Genomic DNA, 15,587 nt, shown 5'->3' on the forward strand with positions numbered 1-15,587 from the left:
AATTTTAGAATACCTAGATTATTTATTTTCCAGGTGATACAGGTTAGCATTTTTCCGTGTTTAAGGGTTGTTTGTGTATGGGGTGTGTGTGTGTGCCCTGCACACAGTCTCTGATGGTTTTGTTTGAACAAATATCAAAATGGATTACTTCACAAGATTGATGAAATACTGGGAAAACAGGCCCACTAAATATGTGTGATATATGTACAATGAAAGATGTATCACATAGACGTTTTTCAACACACACTATCAGTATACAGAGTAAGACACTTTAATGACAAGTTTTAAAGATAGTTTGAAAATTTTATTTCTATATGCATATTCCATACCTGAGGTTGCTTAGAAGAGGTAATCATGGTTTTCTTAATATGTTATAGCTATTGCCATATATACACTTGTGTATATATCATATATATGTATATATGTATATATAAATGTTGCATGGTATTTTGATTTTTTTAGTCAATAATTCCTCAACAAATGAAAGCTACATGTGGCCTAAAGCATTCCCTAGACTTGACTGTATTTCTCAGATATTTAAAATCACTTCATATGTTTCCACACCACTTATAAAATTTATTAATTCATAGTTTAAAGATGTTTAAATCTGAAACTTGTACTTACCCAGTTTTTGTGAAATTGTTGCATCTATCCTGTGAGTAGAAGATTGTTATCCATATTTTTAAATTTTTATTTCCTACTGGGACATTAGTAGGGAATATTTAGCTGAAAGAACATTTTGAATTGTTTATGTATGCAATGTATTTGGTAATGTGATAAAGTGTTTTTTTTTTAATTTACTTATGCTAGAGGTAAACTTTGATACCTATTATATAAAATATAAAATAACCAAAGCAGGAAACAAAAAAATTAAGAAACAGAATTTTCAATACATTTTTAAATACATTTTCCACTAAAGTCATTATTGATATCATTATATCATTGTAGCATATCATTATAGCATTAGTTTAAATAATATTTGTGTGTGAAATAAAAGCCAAAAAACTAAAGTAGCAACACACAAAAAAAATCTTAAATTAGAGCACCAGTTTTTTCATTTGGAAGAAAAAACATGACCTTGCTACATCTTGTTGGGTGTTTTGCTGCTGCCCATTCCCATTTTTCTTACATGGCTCTTCTTTTTTTGCTTGTTAATTACATTACAACTCTGTATTCTACCAAGGAGGATCACACTCTGAAGCAATATCTCAATTACATATGTTCTCGGACTCTTCCTTCTGCCTAAGAATTTGAACTTTTTAGTTATATTTAACCTGAAGACATATATTGTGTGTCCTTTCCAAATACATTTCTCTATGTTCTGTGAGACAGTTCTAGAAATTTTTTTCCAACTTTTCTATTTCTACCATAGCACTAGTGTATGACTTTGAGTTGGGTTAAATACTTGTTTAAATATGCTTTTTAAATAATTCTTTCTCTCCCCTTTTCTTTCTCTCCTTCCTCCATCTCTTCCACTGTTTCTTTTCCAGATTATTAGTTTATTAAATGTCTTCACACCCCAGAAAACATTGGAGGAGTTCCAAGATGTGTAAGTAACAAAACTCATGAAGGAAGGGAGAGCATAGCACTCAAATAACTCAAGGGAAATTGACAAAATCAATGAATGAAATCCCTTGTAGAGATTAAAGGGAGATAAGAACTAACAGCAAATGAATGAGATCCGGTGATAGGATAGAATGTCCTGTTTCTGGTGTTATTTCCTGGAAAGACACTTCTGCTTCTTTCTGGCTTTCTGGTGCTTGTGCTTTATTGTACAATGTCCCTAGTTCAATCAGAGAAGATTTATTATTTATTATGTATTTCTTATTATCAACTGACTCTGTGAGCTTTCCAGAATGAGTCTATTCACTTTGAGAAATAAATTATAAGAGGGACATGTTAAAAATCATTTTTAAATCTTTATTTCTATTTCTGTGGTGCCTTTGATTTTGTGCAAAAAGAATCTATCTAGAAATATAGTGACAATAACAGAGGAGAGGAAGTGAATCCTAGTACATTGTCTTATTTGACACAGATACATTGCATTTAATGGAAGATGCTACTCTGATTTTTTTTTTTCTTATTTGTAATCATAATACTCAAGAAAGAATTCAGGGAATTCAGGGAAAAGCGAGGACAAGATGGAAGTAGAAAATATATGGGTGGGGGAAAAAAAGAAAATATATGGGCGGGAACCACCCACTAATAAATACTGCTTCTGTTAGTAACCTTGTGGTAGAGTTACCATGGCTAACATGTGTACAATACTTGGAAGTTTTTCATATTCTTAATTTAGTCAAAGGTAGAACTGGGAAGTTTGGAAGACTTACAGATTTAGGAGGGGATTCTGACCTCTTTGAAGGACTTCACAGATCTTGTGATTTGAAACTAACCTTGTGGATTTACCTTCCAGTTACTTAGTAATGGAACTGATGGATGCCAACTTGTGTCAGGTGATTCAGATGGAATTAGACCACGAGCGAATGTCTTACCTGCTGTACCAAATGTTGTGTGGCATCAAGCACCTTCACTCTGCTGGAATTATTCACAGGGTAAGAATACCTACTCCGGAATTATAATTAAGATGTTTTTGGGAAGAGAAAGAGCAACTGTAGGTTATTTTCTTTATGTAGGAAGGGTAGGTTGAATATAATGTACTTCCTCATTTCTGTTACAATAGAATTAGCACAAAGTTCACTAATGTATAGAAGAAAATTTTAGCTATACTGTAGCTGATTTTGTTTGACATTTTATTTCAGCTCATTGAGAGTCACCTTCTGAGAAGCCTCATGTTTTCTAGCCCCTTGATTGGCAGAGGTCATATGTGCAGCTGAAATAAGACTGTTTGTTTCCACAGTTTGTTTCTGGCAGCATAAAGACAGCTGCCCTGATCTGCTCTTCTGTCAGGCCTAGAAATGAAAAATAAGCTGAAAGGTTTATGTTGCCACAAGAAAAAACCTAACAGATGACAATAAATGACATGTTATTTATTCTAAAACCTCTTCCCAAGATGAGCCTAAATTATAAAATTGATAGTACAATTCTCTTCTGGGTTTAAGAAGTTTTCAAAGATTTCTTAAAAATATCAAAAAACCAATTGTAAACTTCTTTGGGGCAGTATTCATTTGCTTCATATAGGGCTTTGCAGTCAAGGGCGGGGGCCTATCAGTACTATTGCAAGGCTGCATATTGACTGAACAGATAGAAAGCATATGTTCCATTTGCTGCTGGCTTTTAATTTCTTCTCTTGTTCCTACCGTCAGGATTTAAAACCAAGTAACATTGTAGTCAAGTCTGATTGTACGTTGAAAATCCTCGACTTTGGACTGGCCAGGACGGCAGGCACAAGCTTCATGATGACTCCTTATGTGGTTACACGTTATTATAGAGCCCCCGAGGTTATTCTGGGAATGGGCTACAAGGAGAACGGTAAGGAGGCTTCTGCATAGCAGCCACAGAAACCATGAAGAAAATGTGTGTGCATTTTAGATGGCCAAGGGCAATGTTCTCATTCATGTATATGAATATATATTTTTAATAGGGCTGCCAGCTTTCATATTCAGAAGGTTTTTAAAAATACTACTAGGAAGAATCACTCATTAAAAATGTGAAGGATGTTTCTGAAAAGTAAGCTTTGCCACAAGAACACTGACATGTTATGGCCAAAAAGAACTGTGGATGGAATCTGATTAAGCAGTCAAGCAGATATTGATTCGCACACATGCTGTAGATATTGAGACAAATTGCTGTTTGGGTTGCAGCTTAGCTCAGAGTGAGTATGAAAACAGGCAGTAGTCCATCTGCTGCATTTAGCCATTTGGCTTTATGGCTATCTTAGATTGATGGCTCCAGTCATAGGAAAAGACAGAAAGATGTCGGAAATCCTTTGGAGCAAGAATCTTACAAGTGCTCAAAGAATAGTCAATTTAGAATAATCCAAATTGTTCAAGTTAGATAAGAGTTTCTTTAATGCTTGAAAATGCCCTGTGAGTAATATTTAGGATAGCAATTAACTGGTAAATTTTTATAAATTCCAAATCATGGAGAAAATACTAAATTTTATATTGCTGCTTTCATTTAAAAAAATCTAGTATTCATGAACACTTTAAAAGAAAAGGTAGAAAGGATCTTCAAAATGTATTGCAATTTGGCTTTATTAAAGGCTTTGTAAAATATCTATTGGAATGCGTTGCCATACAGTATTTTGAAAAGAATACCTCTAGCAAGTAATGTAGCATATTAAAAAATATATTCACTAAGTTTTAGAATTAAAATTGTCTTAAATTAGGATTGTATATATGTGCTCAATGTATCTTACATGGTTATGTTATGTTTTATTCTATTTAATTCCTAACAGTCTATTTTTATAAATTTTATAAAAATAATTATTCATGTATTTTTATGTGCAGGTGCTACACGGTACCTTTATGAAAATTCCCTGACCACCAAAGTTTTAAAAACTTTCTTTGTGTACTTTCAGATTAGAAGAAGGCCAGTACTTCTGTGCATTTGTGCAGAGGAAAGGGAGAAGTCAGCTCTTAGGAAGGTCAGGCTCACTTTGGTGAGCGATGGCAGGATTCTGTTACCTTTTAATTTAGAAGAGGCAAATCTAGTCCTCTTCCCAAGGTGTAATACCACATCTAACGTATTTGGAGAAGAAGATATTTGTATATATTTCTCACCAGTTATTTGTAAAAAATCAAAGGGGAACCAATTTAAAAAATCAAGAAATCAAGGATCTATAGAGGTCTGGGGGTAGGGTCTGAATTTGCCTGTTATGACGTTATGGATCTTTGCTGCACACTGGTGTGGAATTTCCTCCCCTTTCCTTCCCTCACCAGAAAAGGTTGCAAGTTACTGCCTAGTTTTTTCACTTCTCTAGATCTTTGAAGGTATAGCCAGCACCCTTGTGCTGCCCTCTTGCCTGTGAGAGGAAGGTTATCATGCAGAAAGACCCGCTTGTTCCTACGTCAGGCATGCCCGGCTATCCTGTGCACCTAACCCTGCCTTCCTTCCCCCAAGGAGCATTTCGGCCTAATGTGTTTGCCCCAAAGTTCCCTTGGTCCTTACTAAAAAGCAAGTTGGAAGAGGGTGAAGATTGGTAAGAGAAGGTGAAGCATGTTTGCTTAACAAGTATAACAATTGAGAAATAAACAAAACAATTTTAAAACACCTTTAATACTTTTTTTCACTTTACTTCCAGACGACTCCTTTATCCATGTGCTAATTGATCATACCTTTATTCTTGAAATACTTCAAATAGAAACTAAAACTGATGTTTATTTACAAGAATAACTTCTGAAGGAAAAACTAAGTCCTGAACACCAGGGATTCCAATACTCTGCCTTTAAACCACGGTTCCAGCTCTTTCCTAGCTGCCTGGATTTGCTTGCATGTGCCTTGTTTTGAACCAACCAGCCAACCAACCAAACAAACAAAAACACAGGGAACAAAAGAGTGGTCTCTTGTTGCCCTATTCCACGTAACTGAGTGGAATAAAAAATGGAAACAGCCACCCCTCCAGGCTGATTAAGATTATTTTCACTGCATCCAGTAAATGGTCAAAAAACCCCTGACGGCTTTTAGCCGCCACGGACTATGGAGATGCTTTTGGTGTAGCTTCTGTTTTTCCATGTCACCCCTTTTATGGCACTACAGAGGCAATCTAAGGTACCCATAAAAAAATTTCTAAAAATTAATCTGAGTTCTCATACTAAACATTGTTAATGTAATATTACAGTGCTGGTTTTTATTTGGGGGTAACTTTTGGTGGGAGACAAAAATTGTACCTTCTAATCAAACTGTTCTTTTTCCTCCTCCTTCAGAGATCAATTATCTTAGTTAACTTTACTTTCCTCCCTTTTCTTCACTTCCCTCTCTCCTGTTCTAGTGGATATATGGTCTGTGGGATGCATTATGGGAGAAATGGTTCGCCACAAAATCCTCTTTCCAGGAAGGGACTGTATCCTTGTACCTTTTGCTGCAGCTTTACCTGTTTTGTTCTCTCTCCCTTTAAACACATAATGATTTTACCAGGAGAGTAAAGATAGAAGCAAAAAGTTGGGTAAGTGGTATAATTGTGATTAAAAAGCAAAGTGATGATTTATATAATCTGACCAGCACTGAACACTACCTACTGCAATAATTCGTTTTAATTAAATTTTCAATGGGCTTTTTTTCCTTAAATTATTTTCTTGTCTGTTACTCAAAATAGCAATGCTATTTTTTTTCTTATTTAAAGAGAGGTCACCAAATCCCAAATTATTAAAATATCTTTATCTTTATAAATAGCAAAAGAAGTCACTATTTGCAAGTATTTTCCATCTTTTTTTCTAAAACCATTTTATGCTTCTACAACATTTAGGCATAATAATTTCTCTCCTTGCTGACATCCTCAGCTTCTGTCTAGAGTTTCGTTGATTTGAATTACTCTTGACACTATCCAGTCTTAAATAGGTCAATATAACATATCCTCCTTAAAACATGAACTTCCACATTTAACAATCATAATTATTATTCAAATTGCCAGAGATCAGCTGGGTTTAAAATAGGCTTCCTTTACTTGACTTGGAGATATGACTGAGACCCAGATAATTGCTTTTCCAATGAAATTTAGAATTTTAAGAAGTAGTGTTTATTCAAGTTCTACCACTAAGTCCTGTACTAAACACCATCAGAAATTTCTTAGAGAGATATCTGTGATTTAGAGCTATTAAATGAGCTGGCATATTTCCAAAATGACCAAAAGTTCATTCTCTAACAAAGTCACATGTTAGTGTCTGTATTATATGGGTAATGAAGTTTACATATTAATAGAGAATATACTTTTATACATATAGAAAGACCCTGCTAACACACATCATGCAAATCTAAGTACAGTAGTTGCCAACTTTAACAGCAATAATGGAAGATTGAGTTCAGTATATTTATTATATATGAAATTTTTTAGAAACTGGCAATAAATATGTGGTCCATAACTCTATTAAATATTGTATCTGATTAATAAGAAAGCTATTAAGGAACTCTTTTATTATGTAAGAAAGGTTATGGTTGTTATTTAGTAGGCTCAATGAAAAGTTTATACCACCATGAGCACTCATTTATGTAGGCATTTATTTATTCTGCTGGATATTAGTAAGGTAACCTCTCAATTCCAATAGTAAAGCAAGAGTAATGACATCTTCTAGAACTATACTGTCCAGGGGCGCCTGAGTGGCTCAGTTGTTAAGTGTCTGCCTTTGGCCCAGGGCTTGATCCCGGGGTCCTGGGTTTGAGCCCCACATCGGGCTCCCTGCTTCACTGGGAGCCTGCTTCCTCCTCTCCCACTCCCCCTGCTTGTGTTCCCTCTCTTGCTGGCTGTGTCTCTCTCTGTCAAATAAATAAATAAAATCTTCAAAAAAAAAAAAAAAAAGAACTATGCTGTTCAGTAGGTAGCCACTAACCACATGTGGCTATTCAGTGCTTAAATTATGACTAGTCTGAATTGAGATGTATTTTATGTGCAAAATGCACACTAGATTTTGAAGATATAAAAAAAGCATATAAAATATCTCAATTTTATATTGATATTAAGATGATAATAGTTCATTTTACATTTATTTTATTACAAATTATTTACATTTTGAGGAGAAATTATATATCCAAGGTAGTTGATTTGAACAATATAATAATTCACATTCATATTTAAATGTACTGATTTCATATAAAAGTGGAAATGTGTGTATGTATATGTGTATATGTGCTTTTTTCTTTGGGGTATAATATATTTCAGACCAAAAAAAGAAAAAAAGGAACTTCTCAATCAGTACTCAAAATGAAATGCACAGCTACATCTTTATAATGCACTAGTTAGTGGAAGATAAAAAGTCACAAAATATCTCATTTCCATGTGATGTTGTTACAGGTCACTTGATTTCCATGTGGCATGGTTCTCTGAGATCTAATATAGCTCTTCAGACATTTATCAGGATTACTTTTCTCCTATTTTAGCAGTATTAAATTTAAAAGCCAATAAAATTAGAAAAAGTCAAAACATTTTCTAACCCAAAATACCCTTCAGAAAAAAAGGCAAATAAAGATAATATCATCATATTGATAATTTGCTATTCTTCCAATGATTGTTTTCTTGGAGGTCTTTTTTCCCTTTTACTATGTCTGTTTCAGGAAAATATTTGGAACTGAAAGTAATTTGTGCTAAAATCAATACATAAAGTACATATCCTTGATGAAAGTGCTCCTAGGAATTGAATTAACTCTAACACAAAAATTTAGATTGTGATAAGGATTTGTATTTGGTATTCCTTTATCTCAGTGATAATCGTATAAAATAATGGTCTTTGATATCCTACTGACATAATATGATAATAAGCCTGCATACAGACCTAAAAGTCAATGGAAAAGTTACATTAAGACATTTACAGTGGAAAACATCTCGCTTAAGTTAAATTTTACTTAAGCATGAGTAAATGATTTCCAGGTAAAACATATTAGGAGAACTGCTATCTTTCTGGAAATGTTTCCATTTAGATTTAAATCCTTAGTTCATTTTACCCATAATTAATTATAATTTAATGTCTTAAGTCATGACCACATTTGAAAATTAAACTGTAGTTTCCCTATTAAACAATGGATTACATGAACTCATGTTTTTGAGTGGAATTGTTTCATTAATCTTTACATGAAGTAATTATAATTTTATGATTAGAGCTTCCTACCAACAATCGAGAGATCAGAGCATTGAATTAACTTCGCTAACCATGATGATCAGATACAAGTTTCGGGGTTGATGGAGTATTTATGGAGAGAAGATTCATACCAATATTTTAGCATGTTGAAATGATTCCAGCATTTACTGGAAGTAATATCAAAGTGTAGTATATGCTAATTGACTTCTTCCAAGATTCTTCAGAGACATAAAAAAAAGCAATCATAAGTTCCCTTGACTTTCCCTTATAATTATTCAGAGTACTTTCTATTAAATTTCTCTGAGGCTGAAAAATTATTTGATAATACTCTATCATCATAATCAACATTATTCCTCTCCCACAGAACTTTTTAATCTGAACCTACAGCAAAAATAGTAAAACACCTTGACAAATTGGGAAATCTTATGAAATTGTTAGTAATGCCTGAAGTTTTAGCTATTTGCCTGCATTAAAATGGTCTTTGCATTTTGAGAAACATTGTGTGGGTTTCTTAGCTATTGATATGATCCAGATGATATCACAGTATAGTTTCTTGATTATTAAAGTATTGGCAAAATACATATATACTGTTGCTTTTCCATTAATTAATTTGATGATTTTTAATATCCAAAGGATCATTTATAAAATATTTGGTTTTGTGTGAATAGTTTAATTATAAACATATACTATTACACACTCAATTTCTATTACAGTGTTATGATTAAAACCTATTTCATAAGCTATATATTGACATATAGTCTTACTAAAAATTCTTCAGCCCATGACAAATTTCAAGTTAACAGTAAATATATGAGGTCCATTATTTTCTTTAGTCCAACAATCATAAAAGAGGTATCAGTCACTTTGTATTTCGTTCAGATTTTGTTTCTTTCAACAATAACTTATGGTAAAGTTACGCTTTCTTAGAAGTCCTGGGTTTTTTTTTAAAGATATTTAGTTACTGACTCCCCCCTCAACCCCAAGCCCCAACTAGGGCATGCTATACTCTTGATTACTGAAGTTTCGTACCAGTAGAATTTTCATATAATACAAGTTCTTTCCTTAAGCCTACTTCTTTTAGATATATTCTTTTTACCTTTTTTCTTCCATTCTATTTCAAATGGCAACAGCTTCTTTGAGCAAGGCCTGTGAAGTCCTTTATCTAGAGTTCTTGGCCAGAGTTCCCTGGACCTGGGTGATATTAAAGAGAGATACACTGTATTTGTTTGAAATTGCTAGACCTCAAGTATATTATCTCCAATTAATGCCAGATCAGACTGCTAAAAGAGCCCCTTTTTCTTTTCCCTCTGAAGACATGAGAAATTTCAGTTAGGATGAAAAGGATATAGATGTAAACTTGCCAAGGAGCCACATTATTAAGGAACAGATAAACGATTTGCCAAAAATGTATTTGAATAAATAAAGAAAACATCCTCTAATTTAGTGAATGTCCTATTTTTTCTAAGCTTAAACATGAAAATTAGGAATAATCAAAGTAAAGTAAATAAAAACTAGAGGTATGGATTATTATATCCATCTAATGCAGATAGATATTCTTAATCCTTCTTACCTCTTTGAAATAACCACACTTACTTTCTAATAAACTTTTGCAACTAATATATTACTACAGTCTGGGCTTTTACTTAATATTAAGGTAATACAGTATTATCTCAAACCATATATGATTTATGACTTTAAATAAAGGTGTGATATAAAACTTCAGTCATTCTTTCATACCCATAAGCACATTGCAGATAATCATAAACATTTAAAAAAAATAAGACTTTTCACCTTTATTTCTTTGTACTTTTTTGAAAGAATATATTTTCACCATTAATTTGTTTACTACTCTTTTATTATTATTTTGAGAAAATCTGAGTAAGATAGCAATCACTAGAGTGGGAACTCCAGATCGAGGTGATCTAAAAAGATGAAAGGACATAGTTCTAAGAGGAAAATCCCTCTCCCAGGAGTTGAGAGTAGGCCAGAGTATACCAGAGGGCAGGATAAGGCATGAAGGACATAAAAGGAGTTCAGAGATACAGACTCTGCAAGTATATCTCAGAGCAATAAGCCAGCATGGACTTCCAGAGTGGAACAGAAGGCAAGAAATTGAGGAGCTGGACCTTGACCCCCTGATGTCTTGGAGAGGAGCGGCTGAGTGAATTCACAAAGTTCCACTCGGATTACTGGGTCCCCCAGAAGTCTCCTGAAGACGCATACAGAAAGGCTTAAAAGCATGTTATTTTTGCCAATTCTTCTACAGTTCTATAGACAGAGTACTGAGTGATTTTTTTAAATGAAGTGAAATATTGAGGGGGAAAACTACAAACAATAAAACACATTCTTGAGTCATTGCTGTGATAGTCCATTCAAACTGTCCTGGCCCTAGGGAGCCCTTAAGACAGAGTTCATGAACAGTGATACCTACTGTGTGCAACACTCTTTCTCCCTTCCATAGCCAAATGAAAGTTGAGCACATACTGGAATAAGGCTCCAGGAACTGGCTTCTGGTCCTATTCACTTTGGTCATGTGACCTCCCCTAACTTTTAATTTACTTTATAAAATACCTCCTCTCCCTATCTTAGAGGATTGCTGTGGTGATAAAACATTAGATGTTTACAAATATACACATACCTGCAAACACCTTCAAAGTTAAGGGATACAATATTTATGTTATAAAGTTAAATAGTTTGGGGACACTCCAGCCCAAATAACCTTCAAACTGAATTAGATAAACTATAAAAAATGAAAATAACTAAAAGTCTACGTAGAATAAAAAATTTCTCTCAAATGATGAGAAACGAAAATTATCTGTGAATTAGACAACAGTAAAGAGAAAGAAAAATAAAGTTTGCCACTTTCTAAAATACTTGTGTAACCTGATGTACAGAATGAAGTGAAGATACGGACACTGGTGATAATGTGAGACACCTGGAGTCAGCATTTGCTGTTTATTGATCAGAACAATGAAAAGTGAAAAGTTTAAAGAAAAAGACATTTTTCAACATTGGGATTCTTTGAGTTACTTATTTCTATACACTACAGCATTACATGGATTTTGAAAGACGACATTTAAAACATATTGGTGCAGTAAACAAATTCTTTTTTATGGCAAAATAAGTTTTTTAGTCTATTGTTTTATTTGTAATTTAATATAAAGCTAAAAGTTTTCTCCTTTGCTGTAAGTTTCAATGGATTTTTTCTGTTTTGTAAATAAGCAAATCAGAAATATAAAGTATTTTAAATAAAGGTTAAAAATCAATAATATAATGACATAGAAGTTCTTAAGCAAGAAAAGCAAGTTGAATGGGTAGCCTCAAGGAGAAAATCTTCCTTTGACTTCCTGGCATTAGAATATTTATCATTCCATAAATGTTATTTTTCTTATTTAGATTTAAATGTGCAAAATATATATGTTTCTTTAGTCTTTTATAATTCCATCTTTTCACTGAAGTTTAAAACAATGTGCTCTTGTTAAATATCTACATTTATAACTTTTGAAACAAACTTTTCAAAGAAATGATGTTGTGACATTAGAAAATCATATGAAATCTTCTTGCTATTGTATTTTGAGGTATGCTTTGAAAGATAATTTATCAAAGCACATTGTCTGAACCCTATGCCAAATGAAGATATAGTTAGGTTAGAGAGAAAAGCAATGTGGTCTCACAGTTGTTTTACCAGTCACATAATCTCCCAGATGGGAGACGTTTGCCAGGTTGCTAGATAGAAACTCACGTAGTCCAAAAAATATTTCACTGTAAATTACAACCCAAGCCATTGGACAGAATGTAGAAATAGCAATAGGATGCTTTCTTTATTTAGATTTAAGCTGCCAGAGCCTACGTTATATCATTTCTATCTCTTGGCTAGAACAGAAAAAAAAAGATAACTTAGCATAATTTAATGCCTGACAAACGATACGATGACACTTGAGATTTTCTCACTTAGAAAATTAATCACCATAATTTAGTAACACCAAAACTTACTTAACATCCCTTCTAGGGAAACTGACTCAGTTTCTGAGTGTCGCCATTGCAAATGAATTTCCTTTCTGTCTATGGGAATACTGATGATGGGAGAGGAAATGTAATAAATCAGAATCCTGAAAGCAACCAGAATTCTAATTGGGCAGAATTAATGTACAAAACTCTTACGAGACCCAAATATTGTATCAGGCGTTCTCAGCAGCAAAATCCAGTTTCCAACAGTAATCGAATTTGCTAATTTCTTCTCAGGTATATGCATGATCAGCATTCATTGGAATATTTTGAAAATCTCATAAAATAATCCAGTCTCCTTGCAAAGCAGATATGTTATTCGTTGAGGGAAGGCTTACCACAACCCATATATTCCATGTTTGTAATTCATAATAATAGAGTTTATCATTTCTAGGCACAAGGCTTAGTTAGCACTTAGGTGGCATAAGTGTGGATAGTCTGTAGGCATAATGAATAGTTAATAAGGTTAAATGGGAATGGGAAATTGGAAAGGTTTCTAAGGTATTTTTACTCAGAAAGGTTCTTTAAAATAGAAAATATAGAATTCATTATATTAATCACTAGTTCAGATCTAGAGTTTTTATATCTGCATTATTTTTATGAAAAACTTTATGATCTAGTAAGTCTATTTTGGATTCTGACATGAAGATAAATTTCCAAAAAATGGTCTCCTTTTACTTTGCAATATCTGTATCCCCAGAGCCACACAAAGGAAAACTGGGAGATATGCCAGTTATTAGTGCCAATTATTAAACCAGCAACTGTCTAGAACCATTTGAGACTAAAGCAACATAAGGACTAAGATTCCATTTAGATCACCTGTTGTTACTGTTTTTCCAATGTTTAAAGGCATATATGAGAGAGTGAAAGTCAAGGGATTTTAGTCTGAAAGATGAAAATTTGTCAGTTTTAGGAAAGGAGTGGCCAGGGATCATTGGCTATATTCACATATGTTAAGATTATTATTTGGTTGAGGAAGCAGGGCAATTACTTTTTAGATAATGGAAAGAAGTTCCATAGAGTCAACTGTGATTGAATATGTGGAATGCCTTTTTAAGTGGTTTTAACAGTGAAAGGATCACCCAGTGAACCCTGAGTTTCCCTCATTGGAAAAATTTCTTTATTATATCTAAATATAATATTAAATCAATAAACCTTTCCAGAATACATTTAATTCCAATATATAATTCATACTTACTATGTACCAGGCAATGTAGAAGGATCTTTACCAGGCATAATCCTTTCAAATCTTTTAAAAAATTTTTACATGATAAATACTATTCACCATCCACATTTTAGAGGATGAAGTTTATATTTAGAGAGTTGAAGTACCTTGACCAAGGTTATAGAGTTAAAAAGTAAGGGAGTTGATTCTGCAGCAGAAAAAATGAGTATCTGCTAGAGATAATATAGAAGAGATTTTTTTCATTAAAAAAAATAAAAATGGATGTTTTCTAACTCCCAGATACAAATACCCCCAGATTCTGTTTGCAGCAAAAGCCACCTTTTCCAAGGGTTTGAATGGGTACAGGCAAGAGAAAACCCTGCTTATCGAGTTTTTAATCTCTCTCTATTTTTTTGTCTTTGTCTTCCACAATATCTATAAAAGTAGATACACTGTAAATAGCAACTTAGACTGGTCACCTCGGACAGTAGATAAGAAAACTTGCAATTCCAAAACAGATGCGTTTTCAGAGATCTTTTTTCTTTTTTCCTTTAATCAAAGGTTCTCACAAAACCAATCTCTTGTGAGACCGATACTATCCATAACTACAAATGCGTTAATAATAAAGGGACGCACAACTGTTTGCTCTATCTTTCCCTGATATTTTTGCATGTCACTTGCTTTCCTAAAATGGAAGCAAAACAAATTTGCTTCTCTTGGTATGCTTATCACCTTCAAAGCTGTAACCATTTCTTTGCAGTGATCACTCTGTTTAGGTGTTAAGTCAAATGATGAAAACTTTGAGTTTAACCTGAGTGAGATTTTGACATTGGAAAGAATCTCAGGAGGAATTCTTTAAGGTCACTGCCAAATTACAAAATGGAATTTGAAGAGTAAGTGGAGCAAAATTAGAGTGTACTGCTATTTTAATGCCTTTCCTATTTGCTCCCCCTCAACATCCCTTATTCTTCTAGGTTATCTTCCCCCTTAAGAATGACCTATCTCTCTTTCTGACTTTTCAGTAGGAACACGTGAGTAACCAAGTATGGTTAAAGAGAGAGATTTTACCTTCTTGCTTCGCCTTTTCCCATTTTGCCCCTCCCTGTGTACCCTCTGCCCTAGCTTACTGGTTTTAAGTTCTGGATGATAACTGGCAATAGCAGAGAAACCATTATAATTTCACCTTGAATTCCAGGTTTCTTTGGATTCATAGTCTGAGAAGTGTCAGCTCTTTAAATCATGTTGTTCATTTCATGTTGAACCATCCCATTTTGAAAGCCAGTATTTCTTCCCATTATAAAGCAACCGTGTTTATAAGAATAAGACAAGGCTTCCTGTTTAGAAACATGCTCCTTTGATGGGAATCGATGAAACTGAGCCAGCATATTTCGAAACACTCATTCTTGAACTGGCATTTCACTTCTGGAAATTTATTCATATTTATAAATAAGAGTAAATGTGTTTTGTAAAAGAAACCCTTTCTTTTGAGGTTGCTGGCAGCTCAGCTTTTTTTTTTTTTTTCAAATATGGTATACGAAAGAATAGAAAAGAAACCAATTTGCATGTTTCCCATATTAACACAATCTAGAATAATTTACAATACAAATCAGTAGGATTCTAGTAGATGAATGCAAATGAGACCTTTTAAATCAGAAACTAAATTAATGATTGAATTATAATTGCAAAGTAATATTATCCTGCATTAAGTAGCATTGAGTGCCACTGTTAGTTCA

At 33.5% G+C, this 15,587-nt stretch overlaps 1 protein-coding gene across 9 annotated transcripts in view; it reads left to right on the forward strand.

Moving 5' to 3' along the window:
• Positions 1-15,587, forward strand: part of MAPK10 (mitogen-activated protein kinase 10) — a 533,352-nt gene that overhangs the window by 450,077 nt on the left and 67,688 nt on the right. For 5 of the 9 annotated variants that reach the window (XM_045791181.2, XM_045791138.2, XM_045791174.2 and 2 more), the window contains 4 exons: positions 1,491-1,549; positions 2,414-2,552; positions 3,264-3,429; positions 5,891-5,962. In XM_045791181.2, coding sequence (XP_045647137.1) covers positions 1,491-1,549; positions 2,414-2,552; positions 3,264-3,429; positions 5,891-5,962 — 436 coding nt within the window. The remainder of the gene's footprint in view (positions 1-1,490; positions 1,550-2,413; positions 2,553-3,263; positions 3,430-5,890; positions 5,963-15,587) is intronic. The other 4 variants (XM_087864017.1, XM_045791146.2, XM_045791168.2 and 1 more) reach the window with 1 other exon arrangement.

The sequence above is a fragment of the Ursus americanus genome, chromosome 8, assembly GCF_024610735.1.
Source record: "Ursus americanus isolate L20-20 chromosome 8, mUrsAme1.1.p, whole genome shotgun sequence".
Lineage (NCBI taxonomy): Eukaryota > Metazoa > Chordata > Mammalia > Carnivora > Ursidae > Ursus > Ursus americanus.